This window comes from Onychostruthus taczanowskii, unplaced genomic scaffold (genome assembly GCF_017590055.1).
Source record: "Onychostruthus taczanowskii isolate IOZ18803 unplaced genomic scaffold, ASM1759005v1 scaffold159, whole genome shotgun sequence".
In the NCBI taxonomy this organism is placed as follows: domain Eukaryota; kingdom Metazoa; phylum Chordata; class Aves; order Passeriformes; family Passeridae; genus Onychostruthus; species Onychostruthus taczanowskii.
Genome location: NW_024498784.1, coordinates 232,403 through 260,005, shown reverse-complemented (window position 1 = coordinate 260,005; position 27,603 = coordinate 232,403). Strand labels below are relative to the sequence as shown.

At 39.9% G+C, this 27,603-nt stretch overlaps 1 protein-coding gene across 6 annotated transcripts in view; it reads right to left on the bottom strand.

Annotated features, from left to right (window-relative positions):
- NAV2 (neuron navigator 2) overlaps positions 1-27,603 on the bottom strand; it is a 206,466-nt gene that overhangs the window by 75,417 nt on the left and 103,446 nt on the right. For all 6 annotated transcript variants that reach the window (XM_041399202.1, XM_041399198.1, XM_041399197.1 and 3 more), the window contains 4 exons: positions 26,400-26,512; positions 23,011-23,119; positions 20,093-20,488; positions 8,370-8,492 (listed from right to left, as the gene is read on the bottom strand). In XM_041399202.1, coding sequence (XP_041255136.1) covers positions 8,370-8,492; positions 20,093-20,488; positions 23,011-23,119; positions 26,400-26,512 — 741 coding nt within the window. The remainder of the gene's footprint in view (positions 1-8,369; positions 8,493-20,092; positions 20,489-23,010; positions 23,120-26,399; positions 26,513-27,603) is intronic.

Genomic DNA, 27,603 nt, shown 5'->3' with positions numbered 1-27,603 from the left:
TCCAAATCCCAAACTCAGAGGTTACTGGTGTAGGTCAGTTGTGAGACTGTGTTGACTCTCTTGCCATTTGACATGGAAAACCAAACAACAAAGTCTGCTCTATGTCAGCAAGCATTTCACATTCTTCGGTTTGTCATGCAAAGCACAAAGACCCTGATACAGTTCAAAATGCTCTTTGTATCTACAATCTTGTTTACCCTTGAAATACAAGGGTAATTTCCCACATGTCTAAAGTATTTTGAAAGCCACTTCATACAACAGAAAAGACAGTGCTAATCTTTGGCAGTGGAACCAGAAATGGAGGGTTTCAGAAGAGCCTCCAAATCAGCACTGAGATCAACTTTATACTTATATACTTTGAGTGCGGGTGTATGAAAGGAAGCACCTCTTCAGGAAAATCTAGTTCCAGTGGCATAGGATCATGGTTTTGCCATCCCTAGATGTAAATTATTCGGCTGCTTAACTCAGGCAGTTTTCCCTGTTTTCACAGAATCATCACCAACAATTCTGGAAAAGGCAAGGTCCCTTCACCTGTCCACACACCCAGTGCAGCCTTCCAGGGAAGCACAAACTGCATGGGCAATAAGAAAGGCCTGGCTTAGTCACCATGAGTTGCTCCCTTGAGGGCACCTCCCACCTTCCTTTAGCTTTGTAGTGAACAGCAGCTGCTGGCCTAAACATTTTACTTGGATACTACAGGAGAGATGCAAATATGCCCTAAAATATAAAGGAATGCAGAATGAGAATCACAGCTACAAAAGCAAGAGGCATGACACCAAGGGAAAGGTTTCAACAAGAAATGCACCTCCTAAAGGCTAGGTCCAGACTATCTCTTTCATATGTTTACATCTAATCAAAACAGGCAATTCTGAAGAGGATTAGAACTAAAGTGATAACCAAGCACGTGGAGATTGCCCAATCAAATTACTTTGGAAGGAAGACCGTGCAGTAGTAGCGTGTTTTGTTTGGTTGGTTTTAGTTCTGAGTGGTAGAATTCCGAGAAGTGGCACCTTCTCATATGAAGAATTCCTGAAAAAGGCAAAGAACTGCTCTCAGTGCCTTGTCAGCCTGGGAAGCTACTAAACCAGGTATTAGAGAATACCTGAGTACCTGAGTAAGAGAAGAACAGGATAATTCTTGGCTTCTTGAAAGCACACAGGTCCTTACTGCAGTAAAATCTGCTCTTTTTTTGTGGACATCAATACACAGAGAAGGAACTGTCACCAGGGAAACCCAATTCTAATTTTACAAGAAGTCAGTTAACTAATAGGCATAAAATTGATTCAACAGCCAGCCCCCATAGGTCAATTATACATTTGCTATTGCTACATGACATGATATTTTAGAGCCTGGATAGAATTTTATACACAAACACAATCTCAGCTGAAAAATTATCTACTTCCTTAAGTCAGCCCCTCCTCAAAACTCTCTCTAGCTTTCCAACAGCTTCCAACCTCTCTATGTCGGTTGTTGGAATCACGCTCCTAGCTGCCAACATGCAATGAGTAAAATTAGACCAATTTTAGGAAACAAACAAAACTTTCAAACTGATCTCCATTCCTTTATGCCTGTCTGAACAGAAATAACACCACCAAATCCTACAGAAATACTGCCCAGAATACTTTTTCCAGTGTACCACATGCACACCCCCCAAAAAAATGTGTAAAAAAAAGGAAAAACATTGCCACTGTGTCTACTGAACCAATTCACACAAAGCTTGTGTTACGTAATGAAAATTTTTGCTTCTAAACCTGAAGAAAACTTTACAATAAGTTTGTCGTCTTTTAGACCACTGAAACAGATCTGTCAAAGACACTGCTTCCCTTGACTAACCTTGGCATGTTTGTAAAGTAGAGTGTCCTTTTCTTCCTTTTGGTAATGCTCATTTCAGCCCCCTGGTACAGCTACTATACCTTTGTTTTGAACTACTATTTGTTGCTTAACTTTGCAATTACTTTATGGAATCTAAAACCACTTTGGATTGCAGCTTGTGAAAATATTCCTCGGAAAATAAAAGTATACGGTATTGTGATTCTAATCAGCAAATCCCAGGGCCATAAACTTAAAAGAATCTTTGCAATGTGAATTTCCCCTGCTTCTGAGAGTCAGTTTTCAAGATAAATGTAGGATCTTTCAAAGACAGAGAGATGGATATCTACAGGTACCAAGGTACAATTTGCATATTTAGAAGCAATACCACTTTTTTCTAATTTAGTGATAAAACCCAAACAGATGGTCAAACAGTGCAGATGATCTGCTAGGCATGAATCATTTCACCAGTCCTGTAACTCTGCTGTTAAGCAACTCTAGATGGGCATATATACACAAGCTGCAGTGACTCACAGCAGAGACACAGCAAGCAATGAATGCTCAAAACCACTTTTTATCTATATTATCTTTAAAAAACTTAGAGAGTTTAAATTATTTTTTAGAAAGTTACACTTATGTAGTATACAGTATCCTTATACTGGGGTGTTTCACTGTCCCAGTAAGGAAAATAAATGGGAAAAGTGGAGCTTGTAAGTATCTTAATTGTAGCAACTTAATGCAAGTGCAACTGCCAGGATGTTCTGAAGTGAATGAACTGTGAACTGATGGCATGTAATCTTCCAGGCACAGTGGAAATAGTGTGGCAGCAACTTCCTCAGCTGAGACCTCCTGAGGTCTGTAGCTGATTATCCTCCCTCTGTCCAACTCATTCACACAGAACACCAGAGGAATCGCCCTACAATTCCTTTACAGGGAAACTCCACAAACACATCAACACTCCTGAGAGAACACTGCAGGGCAGGGAGATGCAGCAGGGGAAGGACATGATGGGAATTCCACTGCCATTACAAGGCAGGAATATCTATTTCTACATATTATTATAGCAATTGGGTCCTCCTGAAGCTTAGGACATAACCCAGTCATGGTCTAACAATTTAAGATGAAGGCTATCCAGTTTATGTGTCTATAGATATCTATTCCAGACCCATTTTCTCTGGTTTGCCCTTTTTCTTATGTATTGTGGTACCACTGCTAGTGCAGTAGAACTCCAGCAATGATGAGATGGGGAGTCATGGAGTAGTTCTGCTACACCTTCATTTAACTTCAGCTTCACTGTCTCAATTAAGAAAACAAACTGAAACCACAGTCAGCACTTTGAGCTGTCTTATCCTTCCATAAAACTACATAAAGGATATCTTAACAAAAATTTCATTTTCCTTTTCCTTATATTAAAACATTTCCATTGTCTACAATCAATCAGCTCATGACCAAAAAAAAAAAAAAAAAAAAAAAGGAATTTGGTGCAGCTTAAAGGAAATTTGATTCAACTTCTTGAGCAATATCCATCAGCACCATGACTGTAATTCTGCTTTCAGTGGAATCTGCCTCCTCCCAAAGCAGTGACATCTTCTCTCCCCACTTTTCAAAACAGGCCAATATTTCCCCCAACTTGATGACTTGCTTCAGCTTGCTTTTCAGTTCTTCTGAAGTGTGATCCAAATCCCCTTGGTTATGAAGGCAATCCAACAATCCCCCTCCACCACCAAGAACCAGCCCATCTTTTAGTAATCTCATCACTGTAGCAGGACTCAGGAAATTAAATTTCAGTTAGTGAATTTAAACATACTCCAGACAAAGGGGTTTACTCCACAAATGTGAAATACTGTTTACTACCTCAGCCAAGACATATAAATAATATGTTTTCATAAAATGCAAAATAGCAGCAAAATACTACTCTTCGGCTATTTTTGAAAGCCATTATTTTTACCATCTGTACTGCACTTAATGACATTCTTATTAATAGCAAAGTATGTGTGCTCTGTGTGGAATGTCCTCAGGCTTTCTGCTCAGTTTCTGCTTCACTTCCACTTCTTCTTTCCTGTCCATCTCCTGTCCAGGGTCCACAGTCTACCTTGGGATTATTCAAAGATCTTTCCAAAAGCAGGGAATACTTCTAAAATGCTGACTGCCAGGAAGCAGCTTCATTTGCAAATCTGCCTAAGAGTTAATCTGGATGTGGACTTGTTTTTAACCAAGCTGTAGTTATCAGATGTGATGAGGATACAGACACACTCTTGAAGAGCAAGCTCAGCACTGTTTTTACTGTTTTACCTACAGTCCATCAATGCTGTAGCTGCTGGAAGCACCAAGACAACACAATGCACTCTTTGACAAGTCATTACAATCAGGAGCTGGGAAGACCTTTCTATGCCTTTATGCAAAGCCAGGTAATTCATGCACCCTCAAATAGAACTGTAAAAGGGAAACACTCAAAGTTAATCATGCTCAGCAGTAGGTTTTTAAGCACTTCATCACTGATGATTTTTAAAAGGTATATAGACACTTCCCTAATAGCATAAAAGTTACTGTTGACGAACTCATGTTCAGAGTCTCCTGTCCAAGCCACAAATTTGTGATAAATCAGGTCTGAATCACCTCCTCTAAATAACAGCTTACACAGGTAAGCAACTACAGAAAGATTAATTCAGATCTAATTTACCTACACATATTACAAATTCAAGTTATATATATGAAGGCAAGGGCCAGATTTAGTCTCAGATGGAGCAGCTGTGTCTGACAATGTGAAATCAACTTAACGAGATGGCACACACCATGTCCATATATACCGAACACACAAAACAATAGGATATTTATTTCCAACCTTGGAAAAAATGATTCTAAACTAAATTAAAAAAACAATCACAAACTAAATAAAAAGGTATTTTAATGCCTTTTTTGACTTAAAATGCCTTTGTTCTAGGCAAACTGAAATTATCTTGAAGTCAGAAAATAAGCTAACCTGTGTTGTGCAATGATTCTATTAACCTTGCAATCAAGCATTAAATTCAATGCCCTTGTTTGCATTTCCCTGCTGCAGGGGAAAGTGTGCTTTACCTTACCAGAGGCAATAAGTAAAAGCCTCACAACTAAACTTCTACAACTAATAGCATAAGAAACTAAAGTAGCTAGCATATTGCAAAAATTCCTCTGATAACTTTTTAATTATTAACTTCATGCTCACAGGTTCACAGTCTTTCATACTTGTTCTCCCATGCATTCAATTAACATCTGCTTTGAACAAGTTAAATAGAATCTTAATATGTTTTCTGCATGTACCAATAAAGCAACTCAGCAACGCTGCTCACTGCCTCACAGAATGAAGAAAACAATTAGATACTGCACAGTTTTATTCAACTCCTTTTCCTTATGGCCATTTTCACCCCAGAAAACACCTCAGACTAAGATTATTTTTTTGTTTAAACTGAACATCATGGTCACCCAGCAAGCAAAGAGGAGCTATTTTTAAATCATCGTCGTACTGTCAGAAACTCCCCATGTGAAATACAAAGCTGTGTTTCGTGTCAGGTACATACAGGCAACGTGTGTATCAACGACTGTGATATGTGTAGAAACCGACCATGGGACAGTTATAAAGATGAATTCTAATAAATAACTGAGAGAGTAAAGCATGGAAGAAGGTCTTTGAACCTATCCTTTGTTAGCAATTAACCTTTGTAAGTCTTAAGTTGATTTAGGAGCATTTGAATTAAAGCTTTAAGGATGTTGCTGTTTGACAGGAACTTTCTGCTTGTAGCTAGGCCTTCAAGAGTTTTGCAATAATAACCTTTTGAAGTATAATTTTAGAATATTGCTTGTAGTAAGGATCTTTGAAACTATAGCTTTAGAATATATGAAAAGGAAACATGCTTATCTCGACGCCTTAACAAAACAGTGAAAAGCAGCTTGAGAAAGGAAGATTAACATCAGCTCAAGGATTGATAGTTCCAACCAAGGGAAGCTGGACATCACTATTATGGGATTTATAGTCCTTGCAATTAAAAGGTAGACCCACATCTGGAATCTGGACCTCACCAGCTGGGAGACTTCTTTCTCCTTTCGGAAGCCAGACCCCACCATCTGGGCATACTCCTTTCTGGGATACATCCTGAGAAAAACTAAATCACGATAGTATATAGAATTGTGACATAAAAAAAATTGGGAATAGAAACTGCTGAGAAAGCTTATGATTACCCCTTTAAAAATCTGTAAGCCTCAACTATCAGTGTGCAGTTGGAGGGAAAACTTCCCCCACTGTCCCCACCACTGTATTGCTCATACTTTACCATAGTAATTAATAAATTGATTGCTGCTTGAATATTGGCCTAGTCAAGCTTCTCATTTATAACACCCATCTCCTGCATAACGTATTATATTCTAAATAGAAAAGACTAAATCAAAGCAACATATCATAGTATCACCAGTTCTGAGACCACAGGGTAATTTTTCTGCCATACAGAGTCTTTATTGTGTGTAAAGTCTGTCCCCCTCCAAGTGAACTGAAAGGATGGTTTTCGAAGCTGAAACAAATTACAACCTAGGGATTGCATTTCAGTGGGTCACAGCCCCATTCTAGGTGTAATACATTTAAACACACAAATAATCCCTCTTGTCAAATGTTCCTAATTGGTGCCTGATGTGTGGCGTCTTCAGGAAAGAAGTTCAGCAAACAAGAAGTGTTGCAAGCACAGAAAATATTGGATGGGGGAAGGAACCAATGACAGGAATGTATCACTGGCTTTCCAGAAAAGCTGTTACTTAAACAACAATATACTTTATCTTAGACAAATGCTGAATTTTAAACAGATGTTTTTGCTATAGTGCCAATATTGGTTCAGAAGCCACAGCAGCAGAAGAGGATGACACCTGATTCCTCTCCAGCTGCATCACAAGGTGGCAACACCCTCATCCATAGGACCAGCAGTGAGTGCTGGTTGGGTTTCAAGCTGCACATTTCAGAAAGAGATATGAGCTCCTGGAAAAATCCAGATATATTTTACAACTGGCAAGCATATGTTGACCTGTAATTCAAACTGAACTGGGATTCTCTAAAAGGTTTTAGTTCTTTTGTTTACATTTGACATCCTGCTATTTGCTAATATCACAAGGATGCCCAAGCAGATTTAGTTCTAAATCTTGGCATATTTAAAGTTAGTTTTCTTAGAAAACAAGGCTAGATTCTCCATCACTTGGGTTTCTTTAGTAATATATGCATCACAATGAATAAAGTATCAATAATATCAAGCTCAGTCATGTCCTGGGAATGACTTATAGACAGCAGAAAGAGAAAAAACCTTTAATTCAAAAAATGGTTTGAACATGCACCTGAAAATTAATTTTTTATACTTAGAGGCCCCTCATGGAAGAAAAAGGATATGGGTCACTTACTGCATCAGCAGTAACACTGATCAGGCTTTGGAAGGGAAAGAAGCAGCCATGTGCTGACCTCGTTAAAAGCAAGTGTTTAACCCATTTATATCAACATTAATAGAATATTTCACTGGGTTCCTCTGTGAGTGCACTCCCATGAATTATGGATTTCCAGTCCTCTAATTCTTGACATTTGGCCTTGACTGTTCACATTCAATCACTGGAATTGGGGGAGAGTCAATGGACATGAAAAGAGAACTCAGTCCTTTCTATTTCAAACACTACTAAAACAGGAGTTCAACACTTTTTTGTGCTGCCTCCTATCCACAAAAACACAAGGGAGATTCCAGCAAAGCACTCAGGAGACACAAAACCAGTATTTCTCCCGACACCTCCAGGAACACAAACACTAAAATACTCCGGTGTAAGAGCCTGAGACGAGAGATGCGGGACTGCAGGCGGCTCTTCAAAATGCTGTTTGTATACAGCAGTCCAGGGTCGTGGGTGACAGAGCCACGCCTACAGCTGTCAGCTCCAGCTATAGGCAAGCCTGAAGACCCTTTAGGTCTGGTTACAACGCATTATATATTTTTCTTTGCTGAGCATCTTAATACATAACAACCAATCAGCATCATATATAACACCTTTGCTATTACCTATAGCCCATCATCACCTCTACCATTACCATATTATGGTCAATACTATCCAATCACATGAGTTAGTATGTTACAGTTTAAGCTTAAAGTTGTTTTTCAGTTTTCTTGCAGTGGAAAATTCTTAGACTTTTTTTCTGCTTCCCACATCAGCATGTCTGTTTGCCTATGGTATCTTTCTGCTTTTTCTAAGACCTATTTCTGCTTGGTAAAGACATCTTTTTGTTTGTAGTCAACATATCCTTTGCTCTAGTCATAAAATCTCCTTCCAACTCAACTTTGCCTTTGCTTTCTTAGTAGTCCAGTAACAACTGTCTCAGCAATTGTCAATTTAGACATCTATTGTTATTCTATATCAATACTTGCTTCTATCTCTATTCCGTTCTCAGGTTCTACATTCAGAGAGCTTGCTACCAAGCATCCATATCTGTGAAGCTTTCTTGTCAAACTTTCGTACCCCGGAGGAATTCATACCCAGGTGTTGAATGCCTGGATTGCCAAGGGTGTTTAGCCCCCTACCTGTCGGCATCACCGAGCCTCAGGGCCGTGCTGCGCTGCAGTGTCTCCCGCACCGTGGCCATGCCGTCGGGTAGCCGGTTCAGCCGTCGCGTGTACAGCCCCAGACCGCCATCCGTCAGGTACCTGACAACAAAATGCCGTGTTCACTATCACAATAAAAAATTCACATACCATAACAGCACCTATGTTGTGATTTCCCCATTTTTAAGTTAGGGATGTTACGCAAAATTAGAAGCAAACAAAACGTCACTCTTGATTAAATCAGAGGTATCCTCCATTGTATTCCCTATTACACCTTGCATGCTCTCTCATCTCCAAGACTCAAATTTCACGTGATAAAGGATACTTAAAGAAAACCTAACTTTCATTAAGGATACCTATATGGAAGTAATTTAATATTTGTGAGTGTATTTTGCCCAAAATATACATGGTTTGTACCACTCTGAATTTTTCCGCATGGGCTACAACAAAATGAAAATTTCAAAACTTTTACATGTTAAGTGCAAAAATCACATTGACTTAATCCCTAGATTGTCAATGAACCATAAACCTAAAGTATTCCCTAACTTACAGAAATCATCATGGATGAAAAGTTTTTTGCAGCCTTCTTTTGGTTCCTGCATTCTACTGTGGCTACAACTGTGACCTAGAGACACCTGCATTTAAAAATTACTATTTACTATTCTTAGGCATTAATAAGTGCCAGGTGTACATATGACACTCCAGAAATTGCTAAGACAGCACATTTCCTACCTTCTGGTTTAGACAAATGAAAAATTAATGTTAAATGAACAGCGATGGCGAGCAATGGCACGGAGAGGGCCCTGTGTTACCACTATCAGTTCATCAGCTCATGTGGGTGTACGTGAGCAGCACTGACAGCTGAGTGAACACAATGTGAAGATTTTCACACACCTGAGACTGAAATAGCTCCAACAACCCCAGCACTACAGTCGCCGTTTCCAGAAGACTGCTGGACAAGCACCACACTCCACAGAGACAGGAGCTGACAGGACTGTATCTCCTCAATCCCTTAGCCACTCTTAGCAAATTGACAGCAGTCCACAGAATAATATCCAGATACTCAGGATACATTCCTCTGGCTTAAGAAAGCACACAGCTTTCTCCCTGAAAGTGAGACACCCCTTACCCACAGCCACAGCAGCGCAGCAGCAGCAAAGAAGAGATACTCCGATACTCCGAGCTGCAGGCAGCAGTGTCTCTGCTGGCAAGATCTCACTGTGCACATGTGCTTTACCCAACCCAAATTTGATTCCTACATTTATAAAAATGGGATGGTGAGCAGCTGGGAAGCCTTGCCCAATCTGCTGCTTAGCATTGCAGTTCAGTGTATAAATCTGTACAGAGCCATCCCAGCAGCAACCCAGGAGTCTCCGTAGAGTCTACCAAAGAGGTTGCCAAGCCCATCACATCAGACACAGGAGTATTCCTCATTCTGCAAATCTGTGGGGATTCTCCCAATTCATAAACAAAAATTATAAAAAGCACAAGGAGCAGTTGCACTGTAGCAGGTGGAATTTGTCTTAGGTTTGGCATTTTAACTTTTGTTTCACAGTTTATAAATACTTTATCATGGAAGAATATGTTTTTTCCTTAAGCTACTAAAATAAAGGAGAAGAAGAGAAAAATGGCTTCAGACCATAGTGTTATACAAACATGCAAAGAGTATTTTGCAAAACCATCTCACGTACATGCACTAATTGTTTTACTGCAGCTACTTGTATGCACACAAAAACAAGTTTCTGTATGGATGCTCTTTGCACGTGTGCTGAAAAATGCAGCTTCTGGCTTTGCTGTCAGATTCCTGGCATATTGGTCCTTTGATAAGTAAGATCTGTTACAGCTGAAATAGATTGTTTGTCATACCTATCACTCAGAACATGTGGAAATTAATGTAGTATTCTTAAGAGTTAGCCAGGCTGAAATCAGTGTCTTTTCACCAGCATTAGTGTATTTCATCTTCTACACAGAAGCCCAGCAAGCTAAAAGATTAGAATAACACTGCAGTAGCTCAAATTGAAAACTGGTTTCAAGCACTGATATATCTCACATGAGCCAATGGAAGCTGGATGACTTTAGCACCTCTGACAACCAGATCATGACACTTTTCTAAACAAGTCCATGTGAAAAAGCACAGCCATAAACAATGACTTTTACCCCCATACCAATAAGACAAGTTTCTTACATGCCAGAACAACACAGGATAGACTTCTGTATTTTGAAACAGGCTTGTGTAATCACAGTTTGAAAGCTTTATATCTTATTTTTATTTCACACAATATCCTCTGTGCAGGAATGTTTGGAAAAGATGCCAAAGCCAATGGTGCCTGAAGTCCTGCATATAACAGCAAGGTGAAGGAAGAAGGAAAGGCACTAGCCCCTAAAGTCTGTGGAGAAAAACACATTTAAAATAAATACACTTTAAAATAAATGAAAAAACCCTCGTAATTATCCATTAGTTAGTACAGAGGAGATTCAAAGCTACTGGTGCCACAAACCTCCAGCCATTGCTTTAATTTCCTTCCTCTCCATCCCTTCAAACTTCAACTGTCTTGGCTTTCAGAAACTATCTTGTCCTTATGACTACACTATTATTGCTGCAGATTTCTGCTTTATGGGAAAGGAGAATATAATGAAGCAACATTTTTCTAAAGAAAATCTTCCAATGTTTTACTCAGGGGGAAACAAGACCAAGGAAATATTATCCTGTTGATAACTGCAACAGTACTCAGAGTTATTGGAATTTATTGCCCTATCACATCCACACAATGTAGAACCCAACAATATCGGCCTCTCCTCTACAATCACACATTGCCCTCCCAACAACTGTACTAGGCCTAAGTGTAATTTATCTGACTTTTCATATTAAAAATAATTAGAAAATTTACACTAAAAGCTTCATGACTGCTAAGAATTCTGCAAGCACATTCAGTGAAAAACAAACAGGACTTAGAAATATTCTTTTAACTGCCCCAAAATAAGAAAAAGTTTAAATATATTAGCTAGGGAAAAGCATAGTATCCAGACTCTGACTTTTATAAGGATAGGTAAATTGTACAAAAAATTTTATCTCACAGATGCTTTATGAATGGTACCAACAGCCAGGGAAGAATAACTGCCTTTAATGAAGCTCAATATAATAATATTTAATAAATGGACAGTGAAACAGTGATGAGGTTGGTTAAAAGGAGTTTCTCATCTTTCCAGGAACTAATATACAAATACCCATCACTATAGCTTCATTCCTCATCAGCAAGGAAAAAAAACTCAACCAAATTTCTGTCAATATGAAAAGACTCAGGTTAAACAAGAGCAGTATTATGCATTTCTAACACATAGTTAGGACTTCTATCCACTTTCTAGGTGACACTTTTTTCCTTTTAGAAAGTGGCTCCCTGCCCCGCATTACAGGCATAAAGCAATTTGCTTTGGACAACCTGGACCTTTAAGCTTCTCTCTTCTTTAGCCAAATACACCCTTTCTGTGCCTCTCAAATTTTGAGTGCCATAACAAGCCCTTCCAAGTGTAATATTTTTAGGGTATTTCTGATGCTGATTTCTGATGCTGATTTATTCCCCTTTCCTGAAAGGCAAACTGAGGAAACAGAAATGAGCCATGCCAAGGATCACTAAAGTCCAGTGGTCTCAATCATTTGACTCCTGTCTGCACTCCCTACTTACTGACAGATGCAGCCAGCCAACAGTGCACTTACTTTTATGGTCAGAAAACTCTACCACTTCACATATATTCATTTCACTCCTTAATGCATGAATATGAATTTACCAAGTTTGAAAATAAATAGCCAAGGGGAAGGCATTCTTTATTTAAGGATTAGGAAGAGAAGGAGCAGCAGGTAAATCAGCAACACACAACAGACAAGGCAAGCCTACCCTGACCTGCTCTGGATCCTGTAGCTCCATAATCCCAATCCCACAAGCAGGAGAACAGCAACATGCCTCGAATGGGACCTGACCCTGGCAGCTCAGGTGCTCCTGCCTTCCTCTTGGTGCTTTGGATTACAAGCTGGTGTGGAAAAAGCTGCCCAGGTGTCTCCTGGGCAGAGGGCTTGCCCAGCAACCCAAGAGCTTGAAACAAAAATCTTGAGGGAATTATTTCACATATCAACATTGGCTTTGACATGAGGAATTGTTCTCCTATTGATGTAGTAGTAACACTGTTATCCTTAATGCTTTCCTTTAAATATCCATTTTCACTAAGCTTCATCTGTATCATCATTACAGTCAGTGAAATGAGATCAAGGGGCTTAACGAGCTTTGAGTATCAAAGAACAACTCTGACTTTGCCAGTGCTGAAAACCCACAGAACCACGCCAGTGCTGTTTCTGAAATATGCTGAATGGGATCAAAACCATCCTGTTCTTGCAACTACAAATATGTCCTAAATCTGACTTAAAAAGAAATGCTACCCTAACAGCTGGATGATGACAACTGCACATTTCTCAGTTTAGTATCAATTTGATCTGCATTTTTCATCATGTCACTGGCATTAGACCATATGGGCTGTTCACATGTTTATATCCCCCAAAGTCTTTCCAATCACTATTCTTGCCTGACTTGAATCAGTACTTGGTAAGTACTTATCTCTCTAGCCAAAGGGCTGGACACAGACACTGTCTACAAGCCTGTGGTTGGTTTAAATTCCATTATTGATCACTGTGAATTTCAACACTCAAGAACAGGATTAGGTCCTGATCTTGCAGGTAGGGACTCCAATACAATGCCTAAATCCCTAATATTAGACCAAATATTACAGGTCAGATTCATAGAAAGGCAAACCTATTGCTCAATTAATACAATTGAGTTTATATTTAAGGTAGCCTATAAGTTAAAAATTAACAGATTTTCACCCATAATCAGTAACTATTTATAATTAACAAACTAATGAATGAACTATGAATTATTTTGCAGATGCTTAACCCAAACATGTAGTAAGAGCTGAACAAATTACTTGCAGACTCAAAAATCCTAATCACTGCTGGAAAGGAGGAGATACCTGTGCCACCAACAGGTAAGACAGGAAAAATGAGAATATGCAAAACTTAATAAGTATATATTAGTTTCATAGTTTATTTAGAGAAACCTCTCACATGTAGATCACCAATAGCATAAATGGTGCTGCTTATTCAGTCTAGAAGCAAAACAAGTTCATCTCATTAACTACTTAATGCTCAGACCTTTTTCCATGAGGAAAAAAAAAAAAGAGAAATCTGCAGCAATAAGTGGCATCTGTAAAATCAATACTCTTCTGTATGGAGATGTATTAAAGCTGCCTGGCACGTAAGTCCTTCAGCAGCCATCAAACAACAATTTTTGGGCACCACTGTCCAAGGCTAATTTTTTTTTTATGTCTTCTCAGCTTCAAGCAGCCTGCAGGCAAGGAATCCCAAGGACAGTGCAGCCTGTAAGGGAGTTGGGTGGCTGCTGCTCCTCCACATCCATCCCCACTTCCAGAACAACAGCTTCTGACAGAGCTTTTGAAGAAACCAGTTTCCTGTGGAATGAGCAGTCTTAAGATACACATAGTCAAAGAGAAGCTGTCAACACTTAAAAGAGTATTAGACTGAAAGGAAGTGTCTCTCATAATGGCTGCAGCCATTCCTGTTCCAGGAGAGTCTCCAGTGCACGATCCTCTTTCCAACACTCACTCCAGCTGTCAGCCAAGGGCACGTTCACCTCAAGGGGGAGGCCTGCTCCACCATGGCTTTTAAAGCTCCTTTTAAAATCTAGTCAGCCCAGACAGACTGGGCTGGAGTCAGACTGGAAAACACTCAAGAGGTCAAATCCTTTCAGGTGTGCAAATGCCACTCTGGACCACAGAGGTGGAAACTCACACCCACCAAGCACCATCATCACCAGCAGGCTGCTAGCAGCTGAAGGCCCACCAGAATCAGGCAGTTGTTCACCGGGGCTTTGCACATGCCAATTTTGATTTCAATGCCTAAATTCTTTCTCAGAGTCCATTGCAATGAAAATCACAGAACTAAGCTATAGAATAAGTGATCCATTTTTCAGCATGCTCTTCAACTCTGTTCAGGAGAGGAATGAACTGTGACCAAACAGGATTAAGAAGGGGGTTAATTAAGCTTCTCCAGAGGTTCTCAGCAACATCAGCAGAAGACAAAGAGTAACTCCACAGCAACTTTGCATTATTCTCTCCTGCCCACTCTTTCCCTGCAGATGATCCACATCGACACAGTGTGAATGACTGCATCCCCCTCTGCTGGCTAGCCCTGGACTGGGACCCTATTTTGTCCCTTAGAAGCTGTTGGCACTGATGCAGTAGTTCAAACACTGCTGAGGTGTTTCTTACAGAAAAAAGCCCAAAATAGGACAATTGCTATTAAATGGTATTTTGGTAATTGTTAACAGTAGGTCAGTGTGTAGAGGTAAGCAAAAATACAAAATACCACAACTATTGCATTCATTTTATTGATTAACACTACCTGTGACCTAACACGGGTATTTTGATATTATACTGAAAAAAAAAAAGCTGATGTATAAGGTTATAACTCCTAGGCCTATGTTGTCTTCCTTTGCTGAATCACACTGCAAGAAAGGTTCTATGAGAGCGTGTGATCTGAAATATCACTTGAGATAAATGATAAACACTGTCTTATTGATGAAGCTGACACAAGAACTATGCCTGAAGTGAGTGCAATATTTAAGAATACTTAATATGCAAAATTAATAATACTGAATATGCTTGTGCAATATCATACTCATGTCTCCTGCAAAGAACTGCAAGTACAGTTCTTGGAATAAGAACTATCTTTATTTAAACATCTGCCATAATTTTTTCTTTTCATTTTTACAGCACCAAGTCATCTCTGACTTTAAATCCAAGCTCAGTTGCAACCTTGTTTACTAAAAAGTCAGAAGTTAATGTTTCCTTATTTCTTTTCACGAAAGTCAAACTTTTTGAGTTTGCTTGCCCGATCCCTTCATTATTTGTGTTAATTACCCATTTACCATATATAGATACTATTCTGCAATGTTGAAAAGATCACAGTGTAGAAACAGTCAGCCCTAGCAAGATGAAAGGTAGTTCAAATAAATACTCTGCTCAAACACAGAAGAAAAATAACATAAACCTCCTAATGAGTCTTAGTCATGTTGAAGTGTTAGAGCCATAAAAGGAATGCAGTTTCACCTATCCACTGCATTTAGATGAAAGCTTACCACTAAAACTACATCATTTAAAGAGCAGTGTCCAGTAAATGACTAACACACTGTAACAGAAAAAATAAAGTGGCAATAACTATGGAAGGAAATAGGTCAGAAAAGCCTAGAGACAGAACATTGAACCAATGCACAGGGCACCCAAATTCTCACTCAGACCAAGATGAGATCAAGCACCCCTGATTACCAGCCAGCCACAAGTTACCTGGAGCAGGAACCACTCCTACTGCAGACACCTTAGAAGGAAAGGGTTTCTCTCACTTGCTGTTACCAACAACAAATTCTCATTAGCAGCAAACTGCAGAGTCCTCCTCCTCCTGTGAAAGCTCATCCCTAGGGGAGATCTGTTATATCACCTGTGACCGTGACATCTAAAGAAAATGAGTCACTGTCTGACTTTTAAATATGACAAAACCATGGAACAGTTATGATTCCTACAAATACCAACTACACTTCAAAATTCAGTGAAATCAGTCCTCAACTTCAGCACTTTTTTGCCTCCCAACAAATGTAACTCCTAAATGCAAGCCTACTTCAGAACTCTACTTCAATGATGGTTGTGGTCCGCGAAAGGGACAGTGCTTCTGGGTTTGAGAGTTTGAGACCTAAGCAGAAGCAGGGGCAAAGTCTGAGTCCCCAGCCCAAAGTGGACTCTTCTCCCTTTCAGTATCCATCATGCATGTTCCAAATTCAACTGTTTCCAGTGCTTGTAAAACAATCTCCAGGGAGCATAAAGGTTAGAATAAACAAGAAACAATCATAACCCTATGATGATTGTGCATGCAAACACATTAAGAGGTTATAGAAACAGAGATGTGGAATGGGAATACATCACCACCAAATCATCAGATATGGGGAGATTAATAAAATAGTAAAATATATCCCCCCAAGAATAACCACTGCACCCACAGGAGGTGGCTGCAAGGAGAATTTTAGCACCAACTGGCCCTGACCATTGTTAGAACACAGCTGGAATAGCCATGCTTCTGCAAAAAATGATTTTGACAAAGGTGTGTTTGCAGACCCAAAGCCATTTCCTGAGAAAACTTGTGACCAGCACTAATCAGTATATCCATGCTGTTAATTCTGCACAGAAAGCTGCACACTTAAGGTAATGAAAACAGGGACAGAGGATTAATCAAATTAAAAGAAAATAATTATAAAAGGTTTTTTCTTTTTTGGACCAACAGCCCTGTTGCTGCATTCCAATAAGAAATATAAAGGAAGTTAACTCTACATCTCATTAGAGAAAACTGGGGCTAAGGAGACCAAAAAAAAGATAGGAATATGTATGTTAGTAGCCAGAGGGAGACTGAAGTGGAAAAAACCTTCTGAACAAATGCAAAAAATCCATGAGAATCAACATCCCCACCTGGGACAATCTCTGGGGTAGAGAGGGGAGGCAATGCTGGGCTCTGAGGTGCCACCTTCCAATGAGGCTCTGAGCCTTCAGCTCAGCCAGCCACCACAAGGAGTGGGGCTGGGGGCTCACTGCCCAGCTCACACAAATCCTGCTCCTGTTGCTTCATCACTGGGTTATGTTTTAGACCCTGCAAAAAGGCAACTTCTTACCTTTGATCCACCCCCTGGAGACTTGCTTAGTTTAAGAGCTGTTCTCTGTCCCTTTGGCAAATATTCTCTTCCTTAACCCTAAGAAAGCAACCTTGGTGTCTGCCAGAGCTATGCTTAAGCAGACTCATTAAGGGAGGCCAAACGAAGCTTCCCATGACCCAGTACATTTCAGAGAAAGCACCAGGATCACAGGGCTAAACTAGTTTTTCTTGGCTATTGGATTTATTTTGGCTGTAACAAATATTTTGGCTTCCTTCCCTATCAGTTTGCCAACGAAAACACAGATCCAAGGTTTTCAGAGTCCAGGATTGTAGCAATTCTGAAAAATGACAAAGTGAAACACATACCAGCTAATAAAGAGCTATTCATGCTCTAAATATCCTCTTGTGCTGCTCTGCACAGAATGTAGTTCGGCTTCTGGAAATGTTGAGCCTGTTTGCCCTACCACTGATCGTGTTCTGCAGCAAGTCACACGGATGCTTTCTTTACATGCAACCTCTCTGATTTCTAAGTAATTATTCCTCTCCCACAAAAACACAATGATATCCTATTTTTTCTTACTATTTGAATTGGGGAACATAACTTACAGAAAAGGCTACCAAACATCTATTCACACTGGAGATAGTAACCCAGTGTCATTAGGGGTCACCAAAGGTAACAACCTTATTTTTTTTTATCCTTCTCCATTAATATTGGAATGCTGTTATTGCAATTTAGTACTGCAATATTTCCTTCTCAAGGAATCCACTCACATGATTACCCTCTATAGACTGCAACCCCAGGCTTGTGGGGCTGCTTGTAGCAACGCTCCCTCCAAATGCCCACAAGTGCAGCAAGCAGAGGAACCCCAAACTGCCCATCTCCAAACCCTGCCCACAACCTGGAAATGGAGCTGCATCTTTCCAACAATGGATTTACCTACAATAGCAATTCTGTCCTTGGAAATTAGTCAATTACTCCAACACTGCTATATGAATCGACAAATCAACTCACACTATTTAGCTAAACAGACCTCTGTAGCTAAAGACAAAAGATGTGGGAAAGAAATACTTACTTGTACACACTTCTTGCCCTAAGGACCTTAAATTGAGATATCATTTCTCAGTAGGTGCCTACTACATGAGTAAAAAGTGAAAAGTATCTCACTCCTTTAAAAACCAGTGGGGAAAAAAGAATCAGACTTGATATCAGTTAAAGATACCCCAGCACTCAAGGCCAGGAGTGAGGTAGGGTGGATTATATGACTCTTCTGCTATGTTAATAATTCTGGGTATACAACTCACTGCTTTGGTGACAGAGGTACCAACTGGCAAAACCTTTTTCTTGCCCAGAATCTAAACACCACTCTTTTGCTTTCAGACTATGGAGACTCACAATTTTTACCCTGCAGGATGACCAGACACAGAAAAGGAAATCATACACAGAGATGAGTGAAGGTACAGATTTCTCTGGCTAAATAATTCATAAATTTGAATTCTTTCTATTCTTTTCTATTCTTTCCTTTACCTCAACCTGGAATCTGAATTTTATACACTAAGTAAAGGTCTGCAAAGACTGGGGCTTCTCTCTGAGCAACAGAAGACTGAGCTGACACAGTTCTGCCAGGGGTAATTCTCAGCTACCACTCAAGGTGTTTTATGGAAACCACAATGCTACATACAGTTTACTTTCCTCACTTCCAGACCAAAACTACAGCAAATTTAAAAAACCAAATTTAAATAGAATTCATAGTCCAGAGGAAAAGAAGTAACTGTTCCTAAAAGAAACATTACAAAATCCAGATGTAAGTTGATGTATATGAGGAAAACACAAGGTGCTTTAGTGATTTGATGCATTATTAATGCAGCAATAGCTACTGGTGTTTTATGTGAAACAGAACTTCACACTGATTTCTGCATCAGCTACTTTACTATATGCTTCCCTCATGAAAGCATATAAAGAAGGTGTCTGACTTCTCAAAAAGTGTGAAAATATCCAAATATTCGTAACGGGCAGAATTAATGGAGGCTTCCAGATGGTGTAACTGAACTGGTTAAGTTAATGACAAAGCAAGAGCTGTATTCCAGTAAGAGACATTATGTCTTTCAAAAAAGCCAACACCACTAGAAATGTCACTAATAAAAAAAATTACAAAACAGCAAAAGATGCAAGATGGTCACACAGGACTGCTACCAAAAAAACCTCAAACCAAACCAACAAATAAACAAAAAAAAACCAAAAACCAAAGCCACAGGAAAAAAAAAAAAACAAACAAACAAAAAAATCCCACCAAACCAAACAAGAAAAAACAAACAAAACACCAAACCATTTGAATCTCAAAGATCATTTTTAACATCAATCCAATGCTAATGTACTTGAGCTAAGAAAAAAATTACTTTTATAGTAGGAACTGAAAGTAGACTAATTGAAAACTGACTTTGGAGCAAAGAACAAATGCTTTTTCCACTCAAGGCAGAGAAAAAATGCTGATGTAAAACCTTGTCAATAATTGTCTATCACTTCATATTTCTGCACACTGACTTATTCTTTAAACCTTTTCTAGCACATACTACTATTTTACCTAACACAGAGAAGCAAACTCATTTCCTTCCAGCAAACTAGCCTGTCAAAGTTGAGGCAGCAAAAAAGTTCAGCTAAGTACAAAACATGCCTCACTCCCTCCATCTTGTGGGCATGAATGAATGTTGCAACCAGTGTGAGTCGACTCTGGAAAACGTTTAATCACATGCCAGAATATCTTCACGTCTAGGGATACTTTCTTAAGGCGCACTTAAAAACTTGAATTTTGTTTAAATCCCTCTGTGATAACGAGCTGTCTCTCCAAAGACCTATTAAAATGAGTAGAACATATTTGGTGTTGGCATTTATTTCTCGAAAAAATCACAGAAATACAGGGCTATAAACGGAACACGAAGCGAGGCGTTAACTCACCCGCTGGTGATGTCGTCGGCCCTGATGTTCTTGCCCAGCACATCGCCGTCACTCATGTAACCAGTGGCGTCCATGGCGATGCCCTCGAGGTCAATGTCATCACCGGCCTTGTCAGCGATGTCCACGTGGCAGACGCTGCTGCCGCGCGTGGCCAGCTGCCGCCGCAGCGGCGCCGAGTACAGGTAGCGCGCGGTGCCCGGCTCGGCGCTGACGAAGCGGCTGGCGTTGCCCCGTGGTGGGTAGCCGTTGCCCGTGGACGGCGCGTCGCCGGCCTGCAGCCGCGGGCTGGACTGGCCCAGCCGCCACGACAGCGGCGTCGGCCGCCCTGTCAGGCTGAGGATGCTGCGGCCGCTGATCTCGGTGGTGACGTTGGTGTCAAATGTGGTCTCCAATGTGCTTGAAGGGAGAGATGTGGATAAAATCCCTTAGGGTTTTAGCTTTTATATGCTTCAATTCCTGTACTGCTTTAGTGTGTAACTCTAAACTCCATATAGAGTGATAGTTGACTGTCTTCACATTTTGGTCAGACAAAACGATCCCTCTAGACCTGAGATTCAAAGACACCTCACTGCCTTGGGCCGAAAAGTATAAACAAAAGTGAATTGAGGGGGAGCAAACTGGGGGTATATGACATCATTACCTGAAACTGTAATTGGAGAATTAACTGCCAATATGTAAATGGACCAAACTTATAACTATCTGAAAAACTCATGGCCATTGTCCATCTTGGGTGTAGCCTCTGGAAGGTTTCTGACTGCCCAAGAGGTGCCTGTTTGAATGCCTTTAATAAATACCCACTTTATTCCATTAATCTTGTCTAGCCTTTGTTCCAGGTAGCCACCCCAAGGCATCAGACACACTGGATCAAATGTGGCTCTTACAGAGAACGCTGTGTGAGAATTCAGGTGCTTCCAAGACCCCGAACGCTCACCAAGTTACTGACTATACACAACAGCACTAACAACTGACTACTGCAGCACTTGGGGAGATCCTTTCTTTTCATTTTTCAGGTCCTTCCCCCATGTTCCTAAAGAGACTCTTGTAGCCAAGCCACCGGGTGCTCTACATACTTAAGAAGACTTAAGCAGGACTTTTTAAGGGATTATCCACAGTATGGAAGTGTAACTTTCTCATCTTCAAGCACACATAACTCCATTACACTATGGTTTTGCCAGTCTAGGCAAGGAAGTGGGATAATAAGCTGATTAAAGGAAAACCTGCTGAAGTTCTATTTTTCTGATAGATTTCCTTTTATTGTCTGCATTCATGATAATTTTAACTCTGGAGATGTGCCCAGCACGAAAGGGAAGCTACTTCTCCAAGATGAAAAGAAGTAAATGAAAAAGGTAAGAAGAAAGCCCAATTTTTTTTTCTTCAGAATATATTTTGCATATTAACAAATCAATAATGAACTATGAACTGCTTTGAAGATGTTCAAACCAAAATCAGAAAAAACATTAAATTACTTATATATCCATGAGTCATGTATATTTTAAAAAATACTGGCAATATTTATATATGAAACCCTAAGAATGGGACTACACCACGAGTTTTTAGATGATGTGTACAGATTGCAAGACTACACCCTAAATACTCATAGCTGAATTGCAGTCAATTTATTTGAGGCTAATCCATAGCTGCAACTTCTCTTACCCACATGAGCTCCTCTTTTCCTTTCCTGCTCAACTAAGTGCTACTTTTTAAAATTTATTGTGGGTATTAGTAAAAATAAACAGCATTGTACCATTCCCAATGTTACATATAAGCAAAAACCTCTGTATTCTCTGGTTATAGTAATTAAACCATGAAGAGCTGTCACATTAATTGAAATTTTCAAAGAAAAACAGCTTTGGGATTCATCTTTGCAAGCTCTGCTTCAGTTTTAGATACAAAGGCAAAACACAAAGCGTTCCCCCAATAAACTCATGTAGGGCTGGGGTACATAAGGCACCAAGTGTTCAGCAGGACCCCGACCTCATTAGGGGCCAAACAGCTTATTCTCCAAAACATCCTGTTAAACACTGCGAAGATCTAACTCACATAATGTTTAAATGTAATAGCAATCTTTGTTTATTTACAGCATATTTTAAATATTGCTGAAGATTTCCAAATGCTGCTTTACAAAAAAAAAAAGCAGTTACATTCAGGGGATGACTAACAATATTAGAAGAACTTGTTTGTCCAAAGTTTGGTCAGGAATTTAAGTTATGCACTTGATAATATGGGTCAAGCACAGTTCACCTCTCACTTAAAATATTACACATAGGGGGAGAGAGGTGTAATGCATTGAAGTTACTCAACAGTAAGAAGAAACATTTTAAACTGTAACTTATATTCAAACATCACCTCACACATTTAATAAGAAATTATTATTCTTGACCTTTGAGTCAATCCACACCCCATCCCATCCCATCCCATCAATTCCTCTTCATACATCTCAATAACCAGCAAACATTATTTAAATCCTGTGCATTAAAAACAAAAACCACAAGATCAGTATCTCTCACTGTCAGTGTTAGTAATTTTTCTAAGGTTGCAGCCCAGGTGTAAGAGATGTAAAGCAGAAGCAGAACTCACAGAATGACTGGGTGGGAAGAGATCTCCAAGATCACCGAGTCCAACCCATGCTCTAACACCTCAACTAAACCATGACATCAAGTGCCACATCCTTACTCTTTTCAAACACATCCAGGGATTTGGCCCCAGGCAGGCCATTCCAGTACTTTATCACCTTTTCTGTAAAAAACTTTTTCCTAATATCCAACCTGTATTTCCCTAGATGCAGCTTGAGACTGTGTCCTCCTGTTCTGTCAGATGCTGCCTGGTGAAAGAGACCGACCCCCACCTGACTACAGGCACCCTTCAGGAAGTTGTAGAGGGTGGTTTGCGTTTTGTTATGAACCCAGAAGTGCCCTTACCTGTGGGTGACCTGGGTTCCCCGCAAACTGGACATGGTTTCCTCCAGGTTCTGCCGAAGGTCAGCGATGTTCTTCACAGTTCGCAGCCGCCGTGTCTCTGGGTCCTCTCCTGCAGGGAAAGGAAGCCATGAGTAAGGACCGAGCAGGGAACAGCACAGAACTGAGCTGCTGCCTATGCCTGACTCAAATGCACTTTTTACTGACTTTTTAAGCTGGTTAGGACTGAGATTCCATTCCCCTCGGCAGGCACCTGCCATCATCACATCCTGACTGAAATGAGCTCTGCAGGGTTACCCTCATTGCACAGGCTGCCTTTGAGATGTTGCCGACTCAGTTTAAATTCTGGTTAACTTTCAACCTCATTAGAATATACACCCCATCAACACCACCCTTTCTGTCTCATATATTGACACAATTAACATTAACCTGACACAGGCAATTTCTCCAATGCTGTGTTTTCACTAGATCTTCTCTGTCCTATAATAACAGCTTTCCATAAACTAAACTGTGCTGACTGGGTGGCTGCTCCATGCTAAGTGATGTTCAGGTAAAATAACAAAAGGTCTTGCTTGTCAACATAACACAGTCGCTGTTCCTAAAATGTGCTACATGACACAAAATTGGGGGATGACTTAGTTTTCATGGCATTTAGAAATCCTGTTCTTTAAATACTTTGTTCTAAAACACATTCATGTCCTGCTCCTTGAAAGTAGAGTACACAAAAAATAAAGTCTTTCTACTGTTTTAGCATAATTTCATTTTATCAAATTAATAATTTAATTAGTGCTTCAGCATAATTTATTTATGTGCTCTCAGCTGTCAATTCAGAAATGCTTTTGTTGCTACCTCAGCTGAGCTTTATAGGGTTAAATCCTCTAAGAGGCTAAAGAGATGTGAATTTCTAGTAGTGCCAGCCTATCCTTTGCAAGCTGAAAGCTGAAACAGTAAACCTCAGAAAAATTGTCACAAAGCTTCTGTTGGGCACAGAAAGAAATTCTTTCATTCTAAAGGGTTTACAACTCATGACTAAAGAAAATATCACAGCAAATGTAAAACTTTTCACATTTTGTATCAGCCTTCTCTGTACAAATGATGCATTTTTGAGCTGCCAGGATGCTGGGCACCCACAAAATTGCTCGTTTAGATGGATATCTATACATTACACACATCAGAAGTGTGAAGAACCATATAGAAAAAGCTGTTGTTGCAACTTTCTACATTCTCTGCTTTAAATTTCATGTTTCTAAAACATGCCAGATTGGTGGCACAGAAAATCCCACTCACACACTGTTGCCTACAAAGCAGCAGTGCTACAAACTACTGACCAAAATGCTCAGTGCCCATGTGAGCATTTTTCTTTTAATCAGTCTGTACTCTCTGGGAAATCATCTCCTGAGTTACAATTCACTTAAGCCAGAGGGTCAAACAATTATGGTCTGGCTGGATTGAAAACATCCACCTAACAAGACTGATTACTTTAGCCAGTGGGTCTCTGGGACAGAAAACATTTTCTATATTCGTGAATCTACAAATTTTTTTAGTAAAAAACATAAAATATTTATAGGCCTTTAGCTTAACAAATGTCACAGTGCTCTTTTACAGATCATTTCTCTCACAGATGTGAAGGCAAATTGTAGGTAACTTCTTAGGAAAACACACAGGAGACAAACTAAAGCAATTTCTACTGAGATCACTCTTATGCCTACATTGATACCGAATTTTCACTTCAATGACATTCCACTGCTTAAATTGAAAGTATACTTTAAAGACAGATATTGGATAGTTGGCCCTTAGAGCTTAATTCTGAAATCATTTATCTCCTCATGAGCAGGCAGCATCCTTAAGCAATTCCGCTTCCATTCTTCCCTACCTATGCTCTCTTTTGTTTTATATGTCATTTTAAATTAACAGCATCAATAGCTGCTATGCAGGGAGAGAAGATATCTGTGCCTTATTTCTTCTAATTCGTTTGGGCTGAGGGACTATTTTGTTTAGTTCTGTTTCCCCCCAAGGCCCCTCCATGGATGCTGCTGTCTGTCTGGCTGTGCACAACTACAGTTTGCATCTCCCTTGTTTGAGTTTTTCAGCTGTCTTCCACCTCTGAATCCCAAGATGTACATATTCTAGTTGAGTAATAGTTACGTAACATCTGTCATTAAAGACTGAAGACTTTTTGTGATCTAGAAACACTTTTCAGTGCAGGCTGAAATACATCCAGCCCAGCCAATATGATGATTAAGAGGTAATGCTGAAAAAGTTTAAGCAGCTGGACACTGTGTTTCTTACTTGCAACTCTCATATTTAAATATGAACCCAAAATTGTTCTCAAGGATTTTATCCCTTGTGCCTTTTATCTGCCTTTTAAGTACTTAATTCACTTATGTATAAATTGCACACACAGATACGTTCACTTAGGCATTCCTGCAGCCCTTTTCCTCACCAGTGACTCTGCCTCTGACCTTTGCCATCAGCACACAGGTAGTATTGAGAGAATATGCAATGCAGTATGAAATGAATCTCCTTGTGAAACTTTTAGCCACATCACTTTTCCAAGGAGGGCATTTGGTTTCAAACCCCACATTAAACTGGGGGACACCAAGACTAAGTAGATGAAAAAAAACTGAGAGATTCTACGGATGAGATATCCTGCAATAGCACACAGTAAGCAAAGTCATAGATATTGCTGAAATGGGGACAGGAGGCGATCAAACCATGACCTTAAAAACACATTTTAGATCATATTAGTAGAATCTAGTATATTCTGACCAAATATGGTTGCTGAAAATCACTGTTTTATATTGGTAAGCTTAATTTATTTTTTTAACTAGCATATACTTTTTACAGCAGCAGGAATTCTAGATATATATACCAGGTGCTTTCTAATTTAGACTGCTCATATTCTAGCCACAACCAATTTCAGCTTCTGTATACAGGACACGACAGAGTGTAGTTGGATTTTGGTGCCCTTTTGCTGCAAAGGCTGTTTCTCAAATTGATCAGATTCATGTGAGTGATAGTAAGATTCCTCCAAACCAAAACATCAAGAAAATGAACACAGTCTGTTCTGTAAGCTCCAAAATGAAGTTTTTAAATCTAAACAATGCTTATGAAATACTTAAGAAATATTAGGATCCTTATAGTAGTTTAATCCTAAAAAATGCTGCACATCTCATTAAGCAGGCAGAATTCCTGGTGATTTCAAGAAATTTGGGGAGCACACTTGTGCTGAAGCATCTAGAGTTCAAATTATTGACACCCAGTTCACTGCTGAAGAGCTGAAAGAAATAGAGTTATTAAGAATGAAAACAGTAGGAATAAAATCAACTTGGTCTAGCCCATTCTTATTAAACCAGACCACAGCCAGTAATGGGTCGTACTGCAAGACCTACCTGAGAGGTCCTCAAGGGCAGACTGGGCAGTTTTGACATAAAGAGCAGAATCCATGCTGACTCCTCCTGTGCTGGCCTCGGCTGTTACGTTCCCTTCATTGTCTGTCTGAGATCTGGAAAACAAAACAAAACAGGGATGTGCAGCCACTCTCCATCCAAAGTAGCTCAAGTTTAACAACAAGACGAGTGCACCTGCCATCAGCCACTCTGTCCCACTCTCCAGAACACACCAGCAGACTGGTTTTACATAATTCATTAGTCCCATGTTGAATTATGTCCTAGAAATGCAAACACGCACTCAGCTGTAAAAAATAAAAAATTCATAGTCCAAGACAGGCTTCACAGCTCATCAGATGGGGTCTTAAAACACTTGGATTTCCAGATGTATCTTAATTATCAATAACATCAATTGTTGTGGCTAATCTGATCCTCTCCAATAAAGTCTGTATTGCATGAAGATAAAGCAGGGAGCATGTGACGTAATGTTACACTCCTGCTAGGTTCTCTTCAACATCACTTCCATTTTAAGAGAAATGACAGGGCAAAACCAACATCAAACTCCAATTTATTTTCTGATATTATGGCTGTCAGGCAATGAAAGGTGATGTAAGGATCTACTGTCAGATTTGAGTAAGATACTGTGACTCACTTCACTTTACTAATTGTGCTGTGTTTTGCTCATAGAGCCACACCAACAGGCAGCTCCCGCCCCAAGGGTAAGTGCTGCTGTAGAAAAGTAAAGACACAGTGGGGAATTACTATTGCAATGCTTCTAATTTCACCTGACTCTTATAGCCGGATGCTCTGCCTGAAGTGGGGGTAAAACAACTGGAACGATGCCCTGTTTACAGAGTTGTCTGAGGCAGAAGGAGAGGGGGCCTCTTGCTGCTTTTGGTGCTGAGTAACACTGAAACCAGCCTGACTCATCAAGCCCAGAGTCCAACCTCCCCACAGGGAGGTGAAGATGTGGCAGACCTGGTAAAGCGCCTGATAAAGGAAACAACAATGACACCACTGATAACTGGAGGTGCTGGGCTGACACAGCTGGCCAGGACACACATGACTGATGGTCACTTTGCACTATAAAAGCCCAATCCCACTCTTTAATGACAAGGTTTTCTAACACACCCCTCCTTTGAGTATGTGCAGAGTCCTCCTTGAGTGGAGACATCCTGCAGGATGAGCAAAAGAGATATACCCACAA